Source organism: Pinus tabuliformis, chromosome 1_1 (genome assembly GCF_031772625.1).
Source record: "Pinus tabuliformis cultivar Carrire ecotype Pingquan chromosome 1_1, CPIR1, whole genome shotgun sequence".
NCBI lineage: Eukaryota > Viridiplantae > Streptophyta > Pinopsida > Pinales > Pinaceae > Pinus > Pinus tabuliformis.
Genome location: NC_142297.1, coordinates 127226146 through 127250348, shown reverse-complemented (window position 1 = coordinate 127250348; position 24203 = coordinate 127226146). Strand labels below are relative to the sequence as shown.

The following is a 24203-nucleotide window of genomic DNA, read 5'->3' as shown; positions in this document are numbered from 1 at the left end:
TTGGAAGCCAGGGTGTGAGACCAAGAGGTGCAAATCGAATTTCCTAGGCAGCAAATGGATCAGCTGAAGCGGTGATGCTGGGCTGACGCAGTGATTGTGCAGAGGTAGGCAGGGGCAGTTCATTCAGTGGCTGGATCTGCGAGGATTTCCAATGATAGTTTGAGGTAACCTCACTTATCTCCCTGTTAGTGATATTCTCTATAACTGGATTGCCGGGAAGACATCCAGAGATTGTATTTAGAAATTACTATTGCATATTAATAAAACCCTAAGAGCTACTGCACCAATTTTCCTGCATTGGGTTTTTCCATGCACATTTGTACAAAAATAACTGTGTAGATGTGGTGTGTATTTCTTTATTGTTCAATTTCATGTTGCCGTATTTTATTTAAATGGTGAAGACGTGTATTCGTTTTAGCGTTTACTGTAGGAATCAATAAATAATTTGGTTCAGTAATTAAAAAATAGGAGAAATTTAATCAGTGGTTGTGGTAGGAATTTGGGCATCCAAATTTTCACATGGTATCAGCACAACAGGTGAAACAAGAGAATTGTACCGGAAGAGCCCAACGCTGAAGGAGAAAGGTAGTTCGAAATTCCTGCAGGGGCAGTAATTCGGATCCTCAGAGGGATTGCGTAGTTCAGGCCCAGAGTGCTAGATTTTCATGGTAAATCTCTCTCTGAGTGAGTCCACAGAGAGGTAGGATTTCCAGATCGAAATCTGTCAACGACAGAGGGAGCAGTGATGTCTAAGTTTGAGTGACTGTCTACGGAGCTGTTGTTGAGATATACCATTGGATTGCAATCGTTCATCAGATCCAAGAATGTGAGTGACTATTCTCACACCTATCCAAGCTCCAATATTAAACTGTGCACTACTTGTTATTAATCTGAGCCTCAAAAAAGGGTGACTGACCGAGCCCTAATGCTATCACAGTTTCCACAGATTGGAGCTTCACAACAGGTGTAATCTGAGGTAGAGAGAGATCCGAGCTCCTCAAACTGAGTTATCTGTCCACTGTCCAAGGATGAATGCAATCATAGGTCAAGTCTGAGCTTTACAAATAGTAATCCGAAGTCCGAGGTAAGAAGAGAGTTCTAAATCATAAGTTCGAGTCCTCCAGGTCTTTGCTTCTATAGACACTGTCTGAGCCTTGAAACTGTCACTTAGATCAAGATATGTGACTACTGTTCACTCGTTTTATAGTATGGTCTAAGCTATTATACAAGTCAGAAGATTATCGCTGAGGTTATGACTGTTATATAGTCCGAGATGCAGTATCTTGCAAACGAGTTCTAGGCAGACTGTCCCACTGGTTAGCCTTTTACTTTTAACTATCCCGAGCACCTTCCACAAGTAGACTGTCTACACCTATCAGTGGTCCAAGGTCTATACTCCTTCTCCAGGTGACTGCTCCGAGCTTGATCGCTCAACAATCCGAGTTTTTAATGCACATAATTGACCTTGTATTCCATAGGTCCGAAGTGTTAATGTTTTATTGGTCCGGGCCCTAAACAGAAGATTAACCACAGATTATTGAGCTTCTTCACACAAATCTGATCTGTTTGGACTATCCTTGATCCGATCTTGAAAGATTGCCTAAGCATTAATCACAAGTCCAAGGTATATAGGACTTTTCTCACTGATCTGAAGTATGTAACTCCAGGTCCAAGCTCCAAAAGGATACCTTAGTAGAAAATTGCCCAAACAGTGATGTTCCTTGATCTCCTTTGCTTCCTTCCTTTTTCTATGTTGCTTCTTTGTATTCTTCACGGAAATGATGGTTGAAATGAGGTGCTGGGACGTCAATATATATTGGATTAGAGTTATAATGAATAGACACGTCAGTTGTGCAAGGAACATGAGCCTACACAAGTCAGCATACCAAAAATTATGATTTTTCTATCTTATAAATTCAATTTCACCCTGCCTATGAGGAGTTAGAGGGTGAGCCCTTGGAAAGGGGAAAATGTCCTCTACAATCCTATGCCAATTCCACTTTTAAATGAGGTAATTTTTCCATGAGGGCTTCTTCTTCATAGACTTAGGCCTTTAACCTCAATAGGATTAGGGCATCTTCAATAAGGCATTTAGGGTTCCTTTGGCTTCTTCATTAAATAAGGAACAAGGGCTACATGATGTACATTAGGCCTTCAACAAGAGCAATAACATGTAGGGTGTCTTAGGATGTATATGAGATATATAGCTAGGGTTTCATGAGCAAATGGCTTCTTCATCCATCATTAGATCATGCATCAACAATTCAACTATGATGTCATAATGACAAAATTGCTAGGGGTTTGTCATTATATTTCAATCTTCATGCTTAGGGTATCATGGACATATGCACATAGGAATTGTCTTAGGGTTTGCATGAGGTTAGGGCAAGATCACAAAGGGGTTAGGACATTTTCCATTTTCAACAATGCCATATTGACATCAATGGCAACAATCCATAAAATTATATTTTATGAACTGTCATTATTATTTTATCCATGGATGCCTTTAAGATTTTATCATTTGGACAATGTTAGGACTTCTTCTTCATAGACTTAGGCCTTCAACCTCAATAGGATTAGGGCGTCTTCAATAAGGCATTTAGGGTATGCAAGGACATCTAGATTAGTGTTCCTTTGGCTTCTTCATTAAATAAGGAACAAGTGCTACAGATGTACATTAGGCCTTCAACAAGAGCAATAACATGCAGGGTTTGAAATAGTGCTTGAAATATCTCAAGATCCCATTGTCGGAATGACTTCAAATTTGGAGGGGTCCTAAGAGACACAAAAACGTAGTAGAGGCTAGGAGATAGAACTTCGTTGGTGAGTGGATTGTGAGAAATTTGATGCGCTAGGTCCCCTATGGAGGTTAGGCCTAGAAGAAAGAGAGAGAGGTGATAAAGAATATACTTTTGGTGATCATCTATGGAAGACCAGTGCTTAATACTTTGGGAGAAATGGAGTCAAGGAGATTCCAATGCTTGAGATGATTTCATTTGGTCAAGGAGGCCTCTAGAACAATTTCGCATGGCAATTAGGGCATGTGATAATTGATTTAAGGTCTTTATACTTCGATATGCAATATATGATGACTTATCAAGATAAAATTTGACAAATATCTCTAGGAATATTCACTTATTCAAACATGGCCCATGACATGATGCAACGCTATAAAGAGACAAATTTCCACCATCTCACGCAAGAAAAGCAACAAATTTCAGCCTAGTATAGTGAAAATCCCTAACAACATGCATGTGACATAGGAAAATCACAAAATAGCATTGAAAGAGTACTTACATGTGAAAACAAGTATATCCAATCATCACTATATGCCAATATAGAAGCTCCAAGACAAGAATGACGAAATTCAAACATCAAAATTCATCCATTCATCCAATTTCGTCCTCCAAAAAGAATAGCGAAAATCTCACAAGAGAGAATGATCCAATCTAAGTGATGATGATCAAATGATTCCATCACACTTCTATTTGTACACCTTCTAATGAATTCGATTTAGCTAATTAGGCCTAATTTAACCCCTAAAATAAAATAATGTGCATAATAACAAAACTTTTGGTGACAAGCTTACCAAATAGCTCAATAATGTAAAGATAAGCCTCTCAAGTGGGTCGAATGATCAACAAAGTGAGTCGTTGGGCCTTTGAGGAGGTCTGATGAAGTCCAAGGGGTGCCATGATGAAGCAATGGACTCCAAAAATGGTGGACAAGGGGTTGGCCCCTTGTTATCCAGTGGTGCTCCCAAGTGGGTGTGGGGGCACAAGGACATTCTCATGGGTCTCCAAATGGATCAAATATGCTTTGAGACCATCTAAGAGGGCTGGAGTGATGACAAAAACCCTCCATCTGCAGTAGGAGGCATCCTGGAACATCTGCCAAGTGTAAGGTGTAACTGTGGAGCTAGTTGGGCATGGTAGACCAACTGCATCATCCTCATCCAAAAGCTGGAGCACAATAGATTCTTCGAATGATGAATTCCAAGACCTCTAGACCAAGACCAATATCTTTCCAAGACCAAGTCCGGCCTTCTTGATGATGTGCTTCCTTTGTCCAAGTCAAACCCAGTCAAATCTCTTCCAGCTGCACAATTTCGATCCCGAGCTACAGAATTTCGGTCTCTACAGCAAGTCTAAAATTTTCGGCCCCTGCAACAATTGTTCCCTCCACACATGTGAGGAAATTTAGGGCTTCCAAGGCTTCATTTTTCCTTCCTGTGAGTTTCTCTTTCTTCTAGGGCTTGAGTATGACCTAATAGACCTTGGCTTCCTTTGACCTTCGCTTGAGTTTCTCTTTCTTCTAGGGCTTGAGGATGACCTAATAGACCTTGGCTTCCTTTGACCTTGGCTTGAGTTTCTCTTTCTTCTAGGGCTTGAGGATGACCTAATAGACCTTTGTTCGACCTTCTTTTTGCAATTTCTCCAAGTTCAATCTTGCAACATCAAAACCCTAGCCTCCTTCCTTTGCATGTGTGAAAAGAGAAAGAAATAACCCAAACACTTGTCCTTCATCCTTCTTCCTTCTTCACTAGCCTTCTTCTTCTTCTCCTTCACTTTAATGATGAGAGAATTATTGATGTCCATAAGAGGTCGAGTTCCCTCCTCTGTATAGGCTTCCAAGGTGGACGAAATGCTCTAATTGAGGCCGACTTCTTAGCTGCCTCGCTGACATGGTCTTGGAGGGTATTTTGACACTTTTAAATACAAAAAAATTCTTTTTACAAGTTACAATGTGCCTGATGGGTTCTTCTTAATATGATAATGACTCTTTTGACATCTTGACCCTAGGAAAAACCCTAGAAGCACTCAATGGGTGCTTAACCTCTAAAATAAAAGACCTTGAGCATGAAACCCATGCTACAAAAATAACAATAATAATTTTTCTTTCATTTTACAATATACAAGGCTCAAAAGTACATTTCATATTCATGAAGACCGAACCTAGTTACACATTTTCCAACACGATTCAGTAGCTAGAGGTCGGGATAATTTCCTAGAGGGTTGGAGGATCGCTTCGAGTAGCAACAATGGACAAAGCGACTTGATCAGAGGTAGATTCATGATGTTTATGTGAGGGTTTTCACAAGCACTATGTAGGGGCCTGCGCAAGGGGGTTCTTGAGGGCCAATTTTCTGAGTTTAGTTGTGTCAAGATTACTCGTGGAGAGAGAGAAAATCATGTCTAATAATTTTGGCCAAATTATTTGCTGAGGATTTCCCGATTTAGGGCATCGAGATTATAGTCAGGTTTCACTGCTGCATAATAATAATAATAAAACCCTCATCTACTCCACTGGTTTTCCCACATTGGGTTTTTCTGGGGCCAAAAATAACGGTGTCATTTTATTGTGTTCTCTATATTTCTTAGTTCTAGTTATTTTCCACAACATATTTTATCTTGGTGAATATTGCAGTTGTGATTTTATTCGTTGTTTGCTGTAGCAAATAAACTACCCTTAATATTAATCAGTTAGAAGAATAATTTCCAGTTGTTGCAATAGACTTGAAAATTTCACAGTCATCCCTAGGATGACTAGGGAGGGCTTGTACCACCTCATGGAGCCCCAACGCTTGAGAGAGATTGTACCACGTTGCCTTGATGTCCCCCACTGAGATTACACAATGCACCTAGAGTTGGATTTTGACATATTGAAACATTTTGAGACTTGGTTTAAGGGCTTATGCTCAATCACTTGGTTGATTATGATGGTTGGAGATAGATTGAGCTCATTCTTGCATTTTTGGAACTTTATTTTCCCTAAAATGGTTTGACATCTTGCTTGGGAGGAGTTTTGACCCACACATCTGGGCTATTAGTGGCATATTTTGTTGTATTGAGTTATTGCATTAGTTTGTAGCCCATTTTCTTCGTGTACACTCAAAATCGAACTTGTCATAAGGCTTTTAGACAAATTGATGGAGGTGATTGACACGACTTTTGTCGTCTCTTTTAAACTTCCTTTCCCTAACCAGATCTCTTTCTTCAATACTTGGCTCTTGATTGTTTTGGAGAAAACACGCTATTTCTTTGTCATAATAAATGAGTCAAAGAAGGGCCAATGCTTAGAATAGTTGGGGATAATCAGACTGTTGATTTTTCTAGTGCAATGGATACAAGCACAATATTTTTGAAAACTGATAATTACTTCTAATGATGGTGATCTTCTCTTAATTTTTCCAGTGTGAAAATTCTATCACTGCAACAATTAATTTATTTTACCTACTTATTTCCCAATAAGTTATTTATGAAAATCCTTCAGTAAACATTAAAATAAATTCTGCTGCAGATATCACATAATACAGAAACAAACACATGCACAAGAATTAACTCATCGACACAAATATTTTGGTCAATTAGTCCCTGGAAAAACCCAATGTGGGAAAACCGGTGCAGCAAGGGAGGATTTTATTATTCAGCAATTCTTTAGTACAATTGGGTGTCAAACTGGCTTACCCAACAGAGAGAAATTTCCTCAGCAGTTCCTCCAGTCTCAATGTCGGCCTGGTTGACCTTTGCGTAGCTCCCAGACCCTCTGCGTCAACCCTTGCCTCTCTGCGTCAGCACTGGGCCTCTCTGTGTCACCCACGCAGGCCTTCTAGTGACTGCGCAGTTTGCAACCTCTGCGTTGTTCTCCTGGTGCTGTTCTCGACTCTCTGTTCCGTACTTGCTATCTCCTGTTGCTCTCCAGACCTCTAGTTCGAATTTCTCAGCTAACCCTGCTTCAGAAATCGAACTGACTGGTTTCCCTCAGTGTGTTCTCCAACTGACCCTCAAGCCTCTTCTTATACTTTTCCTGTTGGTCCTTCAACGACTGAGATTAAATCTCTAATCAACAGCTAATATTAGATTTGGCTTGATCCATGACTTTTGGACCCTTCTAATCCAATTTTATATTAATACCCATTAATATTTTATTTTTCCTAAATCTAGACTTAAGAACTCCATTAAAAATATTAAATATTTTAATATCTCCCAAACCGGTTAGAATCTGCCCAAACCATTTCTGGGTCTTGGAGATCTCATGTGCTTAAGCCTTTCCACCAATTTTCATGGTTAGAGCACATCCGATTCTACCCCAAATCAACACTCCCTCTTAGCAAGGAATGTGCTCTAGTAGCACTCCACACGACGTCGGTACCTGTGCTGATGCTAAGCCTCCCTGCTCAACATCCTCTCCACTGCTGCATCTTGTACTGCTGCCCATGGCTCTATCACTGCCACTGCCACATCTATACTACAACTCCCTCTGCATCCGTGCTGCTACTGGTCCATCTTCTCAACACTGGATTTGCACTGTAACTCCCTCTGCATTAGTGCTGTTGCTGGTCCTTCTTCCCAACACTGCATCTGCACTGCAAACTCCTTCTCATCATGTTGCATCGTGTTACTGCTCACTGCTACTGCACTACAACATCATACCCATTTTCTGCTACTGAAATGGATTCTTTATCATCCCCATCTTCTCCCTAAAATAATCAAACTTGGTTCTTCCAAGGGCCTTGGTAAGGATGTCTGCCACCTGTTCTCTTGTAGGAGTGTAGCTCAACTGTACAACTCCTCATAGCTCAACTGTACAGCTCTTCAATCTGCATTCATGAGACTTCTTCTCATGTGTTTCAAAGCCCTCTGGTTGTTCAATGTATACCTCTTCTTCTATCACAACGTTCAGAAATGCCGTTTTGACATCCATCTGATCATACATTAGGAAGAGACATCTATTCGAACCCCTCTGAAAAAGTATAAATAAAGGATGAGTTGAGCTCATTTGGAGATATGAATTTGCATCATCTGATCATCTATTCTTCTACAACAATGTGAAAAAGGAGCGAAGTTAAGGAAAGGAAGAAGAGGCCAAAATCTGATCTGTCTGATGCTTGCACGTGTAAAGGAGAAAGTTTTCTTGAGCTTGCACATTTGGAAATTCTCTTGGGACAATTCTCTTATTGAAGGTTGATCTTGTTGCTGGAATTTTTGCTGGAAGGATGTTTTGGAGGAGGGCTTGATTTAGCATCTTGGAGATTTGAGTATTGTATTGGTCTTGGGTCTTGGATATCTCACTTTGATCTAATTCTATAAGAAGAAACTTTTGGGTTTACCCCCTTGTGGGGTTTAGCCCTGGCTTGGAGCTTAATTTCTTTTGTTCTTTGTCTCTTGTGATCTTCATGTTTTGTACATTTTGATAATTGCTTGATGAGGAACGATATAACTTTAATAAGAAGCCAACAAACATTCACAAGTAATTATCATGTAAGAGAAATCAACACGACATGTATGCAAGTAATATGATTTCTCAACATGAAGTCAGAAAAACAAGAAAATTATTTCCTGTACTGCACTGTATATGAATTTCTAACATACTATAGAGTGGCAAATATAAATCCTTTATATAAATCAGTAAGGAGGGGTATTTAATAAAGAGTATTTAAAAAAAATTGTGGGACAATATTAAAGTAATACTCATTAATGTACAAAAAAATTACAAAGGAGAAAAATATTCAAAGTTTATATATATATATATATATATAAGATGGAAGCATAGATGAAGAGATGTAAACAGATAGATCAAATCATGATGAAACTTAAAGAAACTAAAATTTGTTGGGACAAATATGGTCTCTTGAAATGAAACTGTGACATTGAAATGGAGGAATATGTAGTTTAAGAATAGAAAGAAATGGGAATTAATTTGCAAGTCGAGTACCAAACAACAATGAAACTGTGACATTGAAATGGAGGAATATGTAGTTTAAGAATAGAAAGAAATGGGATCCAATTTGCAAGTCAAGTACCAAACAACATTCATACAGGATACCACAATCCAATTTACCTAGAAATTAGAATGGGAAGATCAAGATAACTCACACATAAAAAAGCTAGAGGACAAACTAGCCAAACATCGACAAACCAAGAAAGTATCATTAAGGGAAATAAAAAGATCTCAAGGATACATTTTACAATATAAAGATCTCAAAGATACATTTTACAGAGACTTATTAGAAAAAGACAAGGAAATTTCTTGCGTAAAAGACCATAGTCAAAAATTACTTGGACAAGTCCATAGACAAAGGTTATGAAACAGTATAACAAATGATTAGAACAAGAGAAGGAAGATCTCAAGAAGGAATTCAATACCCTATCAGAAAAAGATGAAGAAAATTCTCACTTAAGAAGCCTCAATGAAAGGTTGTTAGAACAAATCAGAAAGTTACAAGATGAGAAACTTGAGAATCTAGGCATTAAAGTTAAAGTCTACAAATCGGAAAATGAAAAATTTTCACATCTAAGGAATCATAATCAAAACCTACTTACACAAATTGGGAAGTTAAAGAATTCTAAGTAGTCACTGGAAGACAAATTGGACTAACTTATCAAGAAGGAAGCAGCAAAGTCTTTCCTATTGGCTTGATGACTTTCTTTCAGAAGAGGAGCACAGTCACATAGTTTACACTAAATGGATGAAATGAGGGATGATCTACAAATATTTGTTGTACAAAATATGCATGGACTATTAACTTTCAGCAATATTTTGAGACCTGAACAAGATTCACAACAGGAGCCTTTGATAATTTATTAGAAGCTTTATTTGAACCTCTATTTATAAAGGTTTTCTTAGGTCTTTGGGAAGATAATGACAGTAAAACTATATCATTATTGAAAAACTCATTGACTGGTTTGTAAATAAAATTCCATTCTTGTGTCCTCTAAAAAGATAAATTTAATTGCTTCGTGTCTATTTTCCATCATATGAAGTGGTTTTTCGTGTTTGTTTATGATTTTTTAAAGCCATTTTTTTTTTTCTCATTCATTTAACTTTTGAGATCTGAGGTTTCTCTTTTGTATTCGTTAATCCTTGAAAATATAGAAGAAAATTATAGTTGTACGTTCTTTTTTTAAATACACCTAATATTTATAGAAAAATATTATTCATCATTGTTTTATCATGAGGACATTCTAGAAGTCACATTTTGTGGAGATATGGTGATTTATATGTAGAAATGCTGATTATAATATTGAGTCTACAGCTACTCCTTGAAATTAATATATGCAAATGCTTTCTTTATTTTCAAATCTTATTAGTGTTTGATCTTTGCAGGGAACAAGCGATCCTTATGTAGTCATGCAGCTTGGTGATTGCGTTGTAAAGAGTAAAATCATTTGGGCGTAAGCATTAATTTCACCTAGATACTATATTGCATCTCATTTTAGGGAATATCAAAATCAATCTTCTTATCATTGATAAGCATACCCCAAGCATTAATGATTTGTTACACAGTTGGAATTGAAAATTGGGAAGTGAATTTGTTGCAAAATAAGATAAAGGTAAACTTTAAAGGAATGTGTTAAAATTGGCAACTAGGGCCATACTCCATGTGGGTCATCTTATTTATGGCAGCTGATATTTTTCTTGTATTCCTCTCATCGAGAGGTGTAGGATTGATCTAACGATCATCTGATTCCGACGTATTCATGGAGATATGAATTTATTTGTATTTTTTGACAATTTGTTAAGGTCGGCCAGCAAGTTAAGTTGTGTTGCACACCCCCAACTAACCTCAATGTTGCATATAAAGGAAGGAGACATTGTGTCTCATTTCACTCTCATCTTCTCATCTCTTCCTTGTCTCTTGGGTATACAAAAGGAAGGAGGACACAGATCTCTTGGGCAGCTTTGAAGAAGGACGCAGATCTCTACGACATCATCGTGAGGACGCAGATTAGGGCAGCGAGAACGCAGGAGGGTACAACCATCTGTTTGGGGTGATTTAGGGCTGCTTTTACCAACGTCTTACCCTTTTGACTGGCTTTGCATGGGCAGCCTCTCCGAGGCTAGATGAATTGCTGCGTTGACTTTTGAAGCGCTGATTTGGGACAGCGTTGACTGGTTAGCGTTGGCTGCAGTTGGCTGTAGCTTTCATTGCTGATTTGACCTTCTTTCTTTGACAGTTTTTGGCTGCACATACTTGCTATTGGAGGCTGAGTTCTCCTAGGATATCTTAAGGTCATTGGTGAGTTGTTTGACCAGCTTTGACCTTGCTGATTTGATTTATGTTGCTGCTGCTATAAATCACAGATTTGTGATATTGTACTATCTCTCTCTCTCTCTGCTGAATTATTGAAAAATATAGAAGAATTGATCAAGGGGTTTCCCTGCATTGGGGTTTGTCCCTGGCTAGCGGCCACATCTTGTGTCTCTTGTCTTGGCTTGTCTTCTATCGATTTTATTTATGTTCTATCAACATTGTACTAATGTTAATGTGATTGCTATATTGAGAATTGACATTGGGTTAATAAGAAGAATTGAAGTAAATTGCTCTAAGCATAGAACATAAGAAGAATTGAAGTAAATTGCTCTAAGCGTAGAACATACCATAACTTAACAGAATGACATATTTATAGAAAAGCTCCAATAATATGTAATTTAGCTAGTCATAACCATAAATGTGAAATTATTAATAAGATTATTTACCTTTCTGTAGGAACTATTAATTTGTTGTGCCCAATTAAGAACATGTATAAGATCTATATAAATATAATTGTCAACATTATAATGTGTTGTCCATTTATTATTAATGATTTATTATTCTATCTTTAAACTCGTATACCCCTAATGTATGAATCTTGTCCCCTCTAAGGGAAAGATTTGCCATCTTTAATTGGTGATATAATTGTTACTTTTTATAATGAAACACTAGACTAATTCCCTGTTGTATTAGATCTTGTTAAATTTCAAATAACAGCCAGACTTATTTTCTCACGGCAATTTATTTTATCTCCAACAATTTATTTATTTACCCAAATAAATGCTGGAAAAATTGTCACTAATGTCAAAGGGTCTGTAAGCGAATACACCCACGAATGGGAAGTATTAGCTGTAAGACAAAGAGGATTCTCTGATGAAGAACTGCTAAAAATGTATCGATGTGGACTTAAGGAGTATATCCGAGCAAAATTGACGCTGTACAATGCCAAAACTATTGAAGAAGCTAGACATGCAACAATAATTATGTTGAAGTTTCTAAGTTTACTTAATTTAGAAACCCTTCATGCACTTTTCCTGATTTATTCCTACCTACTTGTTAATTTTTCTTTAACAAGTTTTTTACAAGGTAAATACTGAAAATAAACACCAGTGCATGCTCAACATATTACAGATTAGCAACTAAAAGAAACAAGAATAAACACACCACATGACACCATTATTTTTGGACCAATGTCCCCAGAAAAACCCAATGTGGGAAAACCGGTGTAGCTATCTGAGGGTTTTCTTATTAAGCAATATCAGAGTACAATCTGGGTGCTGTAATTGGCCTACCCAATAGAGAATCTCCTTAGCAGCTATACCTCATAGTTTGAGAGAAATCAACTAGCTAAAACCCCGGAAAACCCTTCCGGTAGCTCCTCAGCACAAAACTGCTCATGCAACCCCAGCGTCTGCCCAATCTGGACTGCGTCAGCCTCTCTCTGTCTCACACTGGCCCTGTGTCAGCCTTTCTTGGCCTGCGTCAGCCCCAGGAGGCCCTATGTCAGCGCTGCGAGCCTCTGCGTTAGCTACGCTAGCCCCTCTGGTGCTCTGCGGAGCACTTAGCTGCCTCTGTGTGGCCCTGCGTGAGCCCTTGCAAGCTCTGCGTCACCCTCCTTGGCTGCTGTGCTGCTCTCCCGACACAATCTCTGCCTTCTCTATTCCTTTGTACTCAATGCCCCTCAGCTGCTCTCCCGATCATTGATTCTATCTCTCTTAGCAAACCCCGCTCTAGAGAATAGAATGACTGATCATCTGGTGTGTTCTCCAAGTGACCCTCAAACCTCCTCTTATATTTTTCCTGTTGACGATTCAACGGCCGAGATTAAGTCCCTAATCAACGACTAAGATTAGATCTGGCTTGATCCATGCCTTTTAGACCATTCTAACACAGATTCATATTAATACACATTAATATTTTATTTTCCCTAAGTTTAGACTTAGATACCCCATTAAAAATATTAATTATTTTAATATCTCCTGATCTGTTTAGAATTTGCCAAAACCCTTTCTGGGTATTGGAGATCTCATGTGCCCCAACCTCTCCACCAAATTTCGTGGCTAGAGCACATCCATGCTACCCCAAATCAACAAATTATTGAGCAAAAAATATAAATTCCATAAAACACCAAATGCCAGTAATGAAAAATCCAATAGTTACTCAAAAGAAAAGACGAGCAAGAATTCTCTCATCATGCTGCATCGTGCTACCCACTGCTGCACTACAACTCAGTTACTGAGAAGTAAGTAACTGATCTCCCAACTATCCTCCTTGTTGGGCTAGAAACACCCACTGATGCTAAAGCTCCCTCTGTCGCTGACAAGTGCTCCCTCTCTCTGACCTCTGTGCTACTGCGACAACTGCCTGCATCTCACACCGTTGCACACCTCTCCATGCCTTCCTGCATTGGTGCAACACTCCTGTGCCTCTCGCACTGCTGTAGCCTGCTAGCTCTGCGTTGTCTTCGGAGTCTTGCACTGTAGCTCTCTCTGTCGCTCCATCAACATCCGTCTCTACCCACTCAACCAATCCTGCTACACCTTGTCGGGGCTCTTGTAGCAAGGTCTAATCCAAGAGGCTGGGTTCCTCGAGGATCCTGCCCATCATCGCCTGTAGTCCACCTGACTATAGCTCGATGTCTCCCCACTTCCGCTCAAGTGGCATGTGTGCACTCATGGCACAATCATTGTCTGCCAAAACTTCCTTCTATGCCCGTGCTGGCGCTGCGTTAGTCTCGAAAGACTCTCCCTTACTCTTCCTCCTTGGGCACTGGGTTGCATAATGACCCATCTCCCCACAGTGGAAGCACTTGATCTTGGAGAGACCTTTCTTCTTTCGCTTCTCTTGCTTTCCCTCATATGCTAGGGTCACATCCTCCTCCTCCTACTTGACCTTGATCCCTTTGATGCTGCTACTTGTCTTTGACTCCGGTCTGATCTCTTCCTCGCGAAGAGTTGCCCACATCTTGTCCCAAGGTAGGAGAGATCCTCTGCCCAGGATACCCTAGACAAACACTTCCCAATCTTCTAAGACAACATTCAGTGTTGTCCTCACCATAAGCTCCTGATCTGGTGTCGCTCCTATAGCAGTCAACTGATCTTGGATCTCATTCAGTCCTCCGAGGAAGGAGTCAATCGTTTGACCCTTCTTCATCTGATACAATCTCATCTGATTCTCGAGCAACATTCTTCTCTGCACAGAAGTATGCTAGTACAGGTTCTTGAGAGCCTCCCACATCTCAACTTCCGTTTCCTTCTCGGCTATATGTGGTACCAGTACCACATGATCGTTGACCCCATCAAGGATAACACACTTGGCCCTCGCCATTGCCTCTTCGTACTTGTCATTATCATTTGGGTCGACTGTGATAGCTATTGTCTTTAAGGCGAAGTTCTTGACACGATTCTTGTCAAGCATTGATAAGATTTTGGCCTTCCAGACTGCGAAGTTCGATGCTCCGTCCAGTTTGTCCTGGTCTCTTACCCCGTGTATTGCCATGATGCTCCTCTACTTCCCTCTTGGAAGTTCTTTGTTCGACTCCTCTGAGTCTCTACTTGCCATCTGGAAGTTCTCTTCTGGACTCCCTCTGAGTCCTGATTTCCCTTTTGGAAATTCTTTTGCCGCTTGTCGAGATGCCCTCTACTTTGATCGTCTTGTGCACTTGCACTGCTGATCCAGGTTCCTAGGCTAGAAACCCTCGGTAACAACTCCTCTGGCCTTGCTCTGTCAGGTACTGTTCTGACTACAGTACCTCACCAGCTCCACTCTGCAATATTTTTGCAGCCTTCTAGACTCCAGCAACTGCCTCTCTCTGAACTGCGTTAGCCCTTCTCTGCCTCACGCTGCCTCTGCGTAACCTTGGATGGGTCTACGTCAGCCCTGGGATGCCTTGCGTCAGCCCTTTGGCCCTCTGCGTTAGCAGCGCTGGCCTCTCTGAGGCTTTGCACAGTTCTTGGCTTCTTCTGCGTGGCTCTGGTTGGCTCTGCGTCGCACTTCCTTGGCTTTTGTGCTGCTAGAAACAACTTTTGTCACCTAGGGACAACTGTTTTCTGCTGCTATTGCTCTGCTCGGCTAATGTCTTTTAGTCCTCTTGTGATCTGCAATCATGCTCTGATACCATGTTGAAGTTTCTAAATTTACTTAGTTTAGAAACCCTTCATGCACTTTTCCTGATTTATTCCTACCTACTTGTTATTTTTTCTTTAACAAGTTATTTACAAAGTAAATACTAAAAATAAACACCAGTGCATGCGCAACATATTACAGATCAACAACTAAAAGAAACAAGAACAAACACACCACATGACACCATTATTTTTGGACCAATGTCCCCGAAAAAACCCAATGTGGGAAAATCGGTGTAGCTATCTGAGGGTTTTCTTATTAAGTAATATTAGAGTACAATCTGGGTGCCGAAACTGGCCTACCCAACAGAGAATTTCTTTAGCAGCTATACCTCACAGTTTGAGAGAAATCTCTTGGCTGAAACCCTAGAAAATCCTTCCGGCAGCTCTTCAGCACAAAATTGCTTCTGCAACCCCAACGTCTGCCCAATCTGGACTGCGTTAGCCCCTCTCTGTCTCCCACTGGCCTTGCGTCAGCGCCAGGAGGTCTTGCGTCAGCTTTGGGAACCGCTGCGTCAGTTGCGCTGGCCCCTTTGGTGCTTTGCGCAACACTTGGCCGCCTCTGCGTGGCCCTGTGTGATTCCTTACAGGCTCTGCGTCACCGTCCTTGGCTGCTGCGCTGCTCTCTCGCAATCTCTGCCTTCTCTACTTCTCTGTACTCAATGCCCCTCAACTGCTCTCCCGATCACTGATTCTATCTCTCCTAGCAAATCCTGCTCTAGAGAATAGAATGACTGATCTTTTCCTGTTGACGATTCAACGTCGGAGATTAAGTCCGTAATCAACGGCTAAGATTAGATCTGGCTTGATCCATGTATTTTGGACCACTCTAACATAGATTCATATTAATACTCATTAATATTTTATTTTCATTAAGTTTAGACTTGGGGACTCCATTAAAAATATTAATTTTTTTAATATCTCCTGATCTGTTAAGAATCTGCCCAAACTCTTTCTAGGTATTGGAGATCTTATGTGCCCCAACCCCTCAACCAAATTTCGTGGCGAGAGCACATCCGATGCTACCCCAAATCAATAGAGGTCAGAGGGAGCACTTGTCAGCAGCAGAGGGAGCTTCAGCATCAGGAGGGTCTCTAGGCCAACAGAGAGGTCAGAGTTTGGAGATCAGTTACTTACTTCTTAGTAACTGAGTTGCAGTGCAGCAGTGGGCAACATGATGAGAGGAGTTGCAGTGCGGATGCAGTGTTGGGAGAAAGGACCAACAACAACATGGATGTAGAGGGAGTTGTCGTACAGATGCAGCAGTGGCAGTGGAAGAACCATGGGTAGCAGTACAGGATACAACAAAGCAGAGGATGGTGGGCAGCAGGCTTATCATCAGCACAGGGACTGATGCCGGATGATCGGAGTAATACTCAGTGGGGAGTATTGCTAGAGCATAGTCCTCGCTAAGACAGAGTGTTGATTTGGGGTTAGCATCGGATGTGGTCTAGCCACGAAATTTGGTGGAGAGGTTGGGGCACATGAGATCTCCAATACCCGGAAAGGGTTTGGGGAGATTCTAAACAGATCAGGAGATGTTAAAATAATTAATATTTTTAATGGAGTCCCTAAGTCTAAAGTTAGGGAAATTAAAATATTAAAGCGGATTAATATGAAACTGTTTTAGAATGGTCCAAAAGACATGGATCAAGCCAGATCTAATCTTAGCCGTTGATTAGGGACTTAATCTCAGCCGTTGATGTGACAACTGGACAAGTTTAAGAGGAGGCTTGAGGGTCACCTGGAGAGCACACCAGATGATCAATCATTCTATTCTCTAGAGCGGGGTTTGCTAAGAGAGATAGAATTAGTGATTGGAGTTGCAGCTGAGGGGCATTGAGTACAGAGAGACAGAGATAGTGCCAGGAGAGCAACGCAGGAGCTAGGGAGAGTGACGCAGTAGTAGCCAGGGCTCACGCAGGGCCAGGGAGAGGCAGCCGAGAGCTGCACGGTGCTTCAGAGAGGCCAGTGTTGCTGACGCAGAGGGTTAGAAGGTTGATGCAGGGCCTCCAAAAGCTGACACAGTCTAGAAAGGCAGACGCTGGGGTTTCTGGGGCAAATTGGAGCTGAGGAGCTGCTAGAAGGTTTATCCATGGTTTCATCCGGGAAATTTGTCTTAGACTGAGAGGTACTATTGCCAAGGAAATTATCTGTTGGGTAAGCCAGATTTGGCACCCAGATTGTACTTTGAAATTGCTTAGTCAGAAAACCCTCAGATAGCTGCACCGGTTTTCCCGCATTGGGTTTTCTCGGGGATATTGGTCCAAAAATAACGGTGTCATTTGGTGTGATTGTTTCTATTTCCTTCAGTTGTTGATCTATAATATGTTGAGCATGCACTAGTGTTTATTTCCAGTATTTACATTGTAAATAACTTGTTAAGTAACGGAACAAGTAGGTAGGAATAAATAAGTAAAGTGCATGGAGGGTTTCTAACTGGTAGACTTGGAAACTTCAACAGTAGATGTCGTGTTGGGAATACAATGGTTAGAAACATTGGGGACATCTTCCGGAAACCACTAGAAACAATTCATTAAGTTCAAGTGGAATGGAAGAAAGTATAAATTGTTCGGCTTCCAGGCTCCTACCCAAATCATATCTGCAGAACAAATGAAGAAACTTATTCGCAAAGGAGCTCTGGTGTTCGTCGCACAGTGCCAACATTTAGAGTTGTTATCGATGGAAGGGACTCACCAGTAGTCTGAAGTTACATCCCTAATTTGGAAATATGACAAAGTATTTCAGGAATTGCTGATGAAATTACCTCCCAAAAGAAAGATCGAACACATCGTTGAAGTTAATCCATATGCGACACCTATAAATGTCAAGCCATTCGCCATCATCATAAAATAGAGATAGAAAGGCTAATACAAGATTTGTTAAAATGTGGAGTTATTACGAAAAGCAGAAGTCCATATGCGGCTCTAGTAGTGTTAGTCAGAAAGAAAGACAAATCGTTCTGATTATGTATAGATTATCGAGGATTAAACAAGATTACTAGTAAACACAAATTTCTCATTCCATTTATTGATGAGATGCTTGACAAACTCCATGGTGCAAAATATTTTTCAAATTAGATTTGAGGTCCGGCTATTATCAAATTCGAGTAAGATTAGAAGATGTCAAAAAGACTGCGTTCAGAACTCATGAAGGGCATTATGAGTTTAATGTAATGTCATTTGGTCTAACAAATGCACCACCCACGTGCCAGGTAACCATGAATGAACTCTTCTACCCATACCTGTGAAAATCCGTATTGGTCTTCTTTGACGATATCCTCGTTTATAGAAAAACATGGAAGGAGCACCTCAAGCATCTAGAAGTACTTTTTGTGTTGGAGAAGAATCAATTTTATGCAATATTATCAAAATGTACCTTTGGACAAAAGGAAGCCGACTATTTGGGACACATCATATCTAAAGGAGTCAAAGTAGACCCCAAAGGTGAAAATTTTTAAATAGAAATCCAACTGCAGTGATTAATATTATTTCTTCTCTTATTATCTCAGAAATAAGTTATTCATAGTGTTCTTACGACAAATATCGAAATATGAACTATTGCAGCTTTCACAATTAAAATATTGCAGAAAGTAAATGCAAAGAAAAACACTGGTACAAATTAAATCACAATGACAGTTATTTTTGGACAATTGTCCCCGAGAAAACCCGATGTGGGAAAACTGGTGCAATAGATGAGGGTTTCTTTATTATTCTTCAGCAAAACAGAAGTGAGAAAATTTACATACGCTTCCTGACAAATCTCTGGTCCAGGAGAAGTACTCCTCTTCCCTCTAAGTCCCTTGGCGTCCCTCTACGTCAATTTTCCCACACTAGCCTAGTGTCAAGCTGCGCACATAGTCCCAGCGTCAACCTGCCTCTGCCCTGCCTCTTTCTGTGTCAACCTGCCTTTGCGCTGTCTCCCTGCTCTGTGTCCTCTTTGTGAAAATTCTATCACTACAGCAACTGATTTACTTTTCCTACTTATTTCATCATAAGTTATTCATGAAATTACTTTGACAAACATTAAAATAAATGTTGCTGCAAATATCACATCATAATACAGAAACATAAATATGCACACATTGACACATTTATTTTGGACTAATGTCCTCGAAAAAACCCAATGTGGGAAAATCGGTGTAGCAAGGGAGGATTTTATTATTCAACTATTTTCTTGTACAACAGGGTGCCAAACTGGCTTACCCACAGATAGACAAACTTCCAGCACTTTCCTAAACCCAGCGTAGGCCCTACTGACCTCTGCTACAGCCTGAACCTATCTGCGTCAGCCTACTGAGGCTCTACGCAGCCTCTCTGGGCTTTGGTGTCACTCCTGTAGCCTCTGCATGGATGACGCAGGCGCTTCTGGCTCTGTGCAGTTTTTGCTGCCTCTGCGTGGCTTCCTCTGGTTTTGCGTCTGCCTCTTCTGTGTTGATCTCCCGTCTCTCTGTTCCGTACTTGCTGTCTCCTGATTGCTCTCCAGACCACTGGTTCAATTTCTCAGCAAACCCTGCTCTAGAAATTATACTGACTGGTCTCCCTCAGTGTGTTCTCCAAGTGCCCCTCAAGCCTCCTCTTATACTTTTTCTATTGACATCTTAACAACCGAGATTAAGTCCCTAATCAACGACTAAGATTAGATCTGGCTTGATCCATGTCTTTTGCACCATTCTAACACAAATTCATATTAATACACATTAATATTTTATTTTCCCTAAGTTTAGACTTAGGGACTCCATTAAAAATATTAATTATTTTAATATCTCCTGATTTGTTTAGAATCTGCCCAAACCCTTTCTGGGTATTGGAGATCTCATGTGCCTCAACCTCTCCACCAAATTTCGTGGCTAGAGCACATCCGATGCTACCCCAAATCAACATTCCCTCTTAGCGAGGACTGTGCTCTAGCAATACTCCTCACTGAGTATTACTCTGATCATCCGGCATTGTTACCTGTGTTGATGCTAGGCCTCCCTGCCCAACATCCTTTGCACTGTTGCCCATGGTTCTGTCACTGCCACTACTACATCTGTATGACAGCTCCCTCTGCATCCAAGCTGCTCTTGGTCCTTTCTCCCAACACTGCATCCGCACTACACATCCTCTGCATCTGTGCTGTTGTTGGTCATTTCTTCCAACACTGCAACTCCCTCTGCATCTGTGTTGTTGTTGGTCCTTTCTCCGAACACTGCATCTTCACTGCAACTCCCTCTTCATTCGTGCTGCTTACACACTACTTCTGAAAGGGGTTCTTTACCATCCCCATCTTTTCCCTGAAGTAGTCAAATTTTGACTTTCCAAGGGCCTTGGTGAGGATATCTACCACTTGTTCCCTTGTAGGAGTGTAGCTCAACTGTACAACTCCACGTTGGACAAAATCTCTGACAAGGTGACACCGGATATCAATATGCTTTGACCTATCATGAAATACTGGATTCTCAGAGAGTTTGATGCAACTCTGATTATCACACATGATCCTGGTCGCCTCCGTATTTCTTTTGAATAGATTTACCAGCTATTTTCTAAGCCATATGGCCTCACACGAAGCTGTGCTTGCTGCCATATATTCTGCCTCAGACGAGCTCAGAGCCACGGACTTCTGTTTCCTACTGCGCCAGGAGGTTATTCCTGATTCAATGTTGAAACAGTACACAGAGGTACTTTTCCAATCCAATGAACTCCTGCCTAATTTGCATCAGTAAATCCACTCAACCTGATATCCTTCTCCTTGTTGTACAAGAGCCCATAATCAACTATTCCCTTTAAATACCTGAGAACGTGCTTGGCTACTGCGCAGTGAGCCCTCTTTGGTTCCACCATGAACTGACTGAAGGTGTTGACAGCATAACTAATATTTGGCCTGGTATTGACTAGATACATCAGGGACCCTATGAGCTGTCAGTTTTAAAATATAGGGTGGGATCGACATCCTTGTCTCCTGATGCATCAATCTTCTTCCAGTTGGTGATCATTGGCGTAGCCATAGGTCTACAGTGTCCCATCTCGAACCTTTTTAGAATTTATGTAGCATACCTTCCTTGCCCAAGGAAGATTTCTCCTTTTTGCTGCCAAACTTCCAACCCTAGAAAATAGTGCATTCGTCCCAGATCCTTCATATCGAACTCTGTGGCTAGATTCGTCTTACAGTCTTCAATGAGTCTGGATGATCCTGTCAGGAAGAGATCATCCACATATAATACTAAGATAAGTGGCTCGCTCTCTACGACTAGATATTAGAGATTCGGATCTGTGTCACTCTTGACAAACCCCATCTTTTGCAAGTAGCCATCTGTTCGACCGTACCACGCTCTTGGTGCCTGCTTCAGCCCATACAAGGCTTTCTTCAGTCTGCATACATGAGATTTCTTCTCATGAGTTTCAAAGCCCTCTGGTTGTTCAATGTATACTTCTTCTATTACCTCGTTCAGAAATGCCGTCTTGACATCCATCTGATGGATCTCCCATCCCTTTTGGGCTGCAAGAGATATCACTGTCCTAATAGATGTATACTTAGCTACCGGGGCGAAGGTTTCCTCATAGTCAATCCCTTCCTTTTGAGCATACCCCTTAGCCACAAACCTGGCCTTGTAGTTTTCAATACTGCCGTCTGTAGCATATTTGATCTTGTAGATCCATCTTGAACCTACCACAGACATCATTTACCATTATGGAGTTATACTCCTCCACCATCGCATTTAGCCGGACCTGATGTTGAGCTGCCTCTTTGAAGCTGGAAGGCTTTCCATCCTAAGCTACTAACACTTGATACCTGTCTGGTTGTTTTCACTCCCTTTCAATATTCCTTGTCTCTCTGATGAAGTTCTCTGCATCACGTAGAATCTAACGAATTTCTGTGCTGGTTCTTCCTCTGACAATAGGTGCTTCTGTTTGCTCCTCTTCCTCATCGTGAGAATCTTCCTGATCTGAGGAAGGATTCTTCACTTTCATTGGTTGAAGAGGAATGACCAACGGATCGTCTTTCGACTGCTCCTTGGAAGGCATTTCACGAGATCTTCTGAAAGCTCTGTCCTCCATGAAATTTACATCTCGTCGTACTACTACCTTCCTGTTCCCTGGAAGATAGATATTGTATGCCTTAACGTTCTCAATATCTTGCCAGTTACCCCTTTTCTACAGTCTGATCTAGCTTCTTCCTCTTTTCTTTGGGTATGCGACAATTTGCCAAACTCCCAAATATCCTGAAATGACTGACTTCAGGTGTCTTCCTAGTGAAGACTTTCTTTGGAGTAATCTTGCCCAATGCCCGATGAGGAGTCTTGTTCTGAATGTAGATAGCTGTATTGCATGCTTCTCCCCACAGGAATTTTGGCAAATTCTGATCATACAGCATGGCCCTAGCTGCTTCTACAATAGTCTTGTTTTTCCTTTTTGCCACCCCATTCTACTCTGGATTATAGGGAGATATCCACTCTCTTCTGATGCCCTCCTTAGCGCAATAATCAGTGAAGTCCTTATCGACATATTCTCCACCATTATCTGAGCGCAAGACTTTGATTTTCTTACTTGTCAGATTCTCCACTAGAGCCTTGAACTCCTTGAATCGACAGAAAACCTCATCCTTGGTTTTCAAAAAATAGATCCAAGTTTTCCTCGAGTGGTCATCAATGAAGGTAAGGAAATACTCGGCACCGCTGAGAGCTTTGACAGACATAGGTCTGCAGATATCTGAGTGTATCAATTCTAATACACTCTTGGCCCTGTGGTTGCTCCTAGGAAATGCCGCCTTGGCATACTTTCCTAGAGCGCATCCCCTACATACATCATCTCGTTTCGTACTCAGATCTAGAACTCCTGTTACAGTGCTCTTGAGAATTCTCAGAGCTCCATGGTGCAAGTGAGCCATCCTTCTGTGCCAAAGTTCGTTCAAGTCTTTGTATCCATGACTACCTATTAGTGCCATTGGAGATTCTAGTTGTAATCTGTACAACCGATTACTTTTAATCTTGATCTGCACTTTCTTTTTCCAGCTCGGGTGTTTGACGTATACCTTTTCCTTGATGAAGTAAACGTCATAGCCCTTGCCTTGTAGTTGTGACACGGAAAGTAAGTTGATCCCCAATCCTGGTATTTGCAACACATTTGTGGCACGAAACCGCTCTCTCGATTTTGTCTGAAAAACTATGGTACCCTTTCCTACGGGAGTACACTTTGCCTTGTTCCCGTTGGTGGTCTGAAAGTTCATCTTCTCTTCTTGATATTCTGAGAAACACTCCCTGATTCTCGTCATATGCCACGAGGTTCCACTGTCTATATACCATACTTTTGATGATGCAACACTAGTCATGCACGCCACTTCTTCTTCCAACCTGGAAGCCAACATAGAGAAATCGAAATCTCTCTCTCTCTCTTGTGCAATCTTCTGAAATCTGCGTGAGTCCCCTGAGGTGGATGCCTCTGCATCGTGGTCTTGACCCATAACTGATTTTCCCTTTCTGTCTCTGATTACTTGCTCTGATACCATGTGAAAACTCTATCATTGCAGCAACTGATTTACTTTTCCTACTTATTTCGTCATAAGTTATTCATGAAATTACTTCGACAAACATTAAAATAAATACTGCTGCAGATATCACATTGTAATATAGAAACATAAATATGCACACATTGACATAGTTATTTTGGATAATGTCCTCGGAAAAACCCAATGTGGGAAAACCAGTGCAGCAAGGGAGGATTTTATTATTCAGCAATTTCCTTGTACAACAGGGTGCCAAACTGGCTTACCCATAGATAGACAAACTTCCAGGACTTTCCTAAACCCAGCGTCGGCCTTACTGACCTTTGCGTCAGCCTATTGAGGCTCTACACAGCCTCTCTGGGCTTCTGCATCACTCCTGTAGCCTTTGCGTGGATGATGCAGGCCCTTCTTGCAGTCTTTGCTGCCTCTCTCCCGTCTCTCTATTTCGTACTTGCTGCCTCTTGACTGCTCTCCAGACCACTGGTTCAATTTCTTAGCGAACCCCGCTCCAGAAATTGAACTGACTGGTCTCCCTCAGTGTGTTCTCCAAGTGCCCCTCAAGC

At 41.0% G+C, this 24203-nt stretch overlaps 1 protein-coding gene across 3 annotated transcripts in view; it reads left to right on the top strand.

Annotated features, from left to right (window-relative positions):
- Window positions 1-24203, top strand: part of LOC149211970 (putative triglyceride lipase) — a 532620-nt gene that overhangs the window by 107538 nt on the left and 400879 nt on the right. For all 3 annotated transcript variants that reach the window (XM_089391636.1, XM_089391634.1, XM_089391635.1), the window contains exon 4: window positions 10108-10175. In XM_089391636.1, the coding sequence (XP_089247762.1) occupies window positions 10108-10175 (68 nt within the window). The remainder of the gene's footprint in view (window positions 1-10107; window positions 10176-24203) is intronic.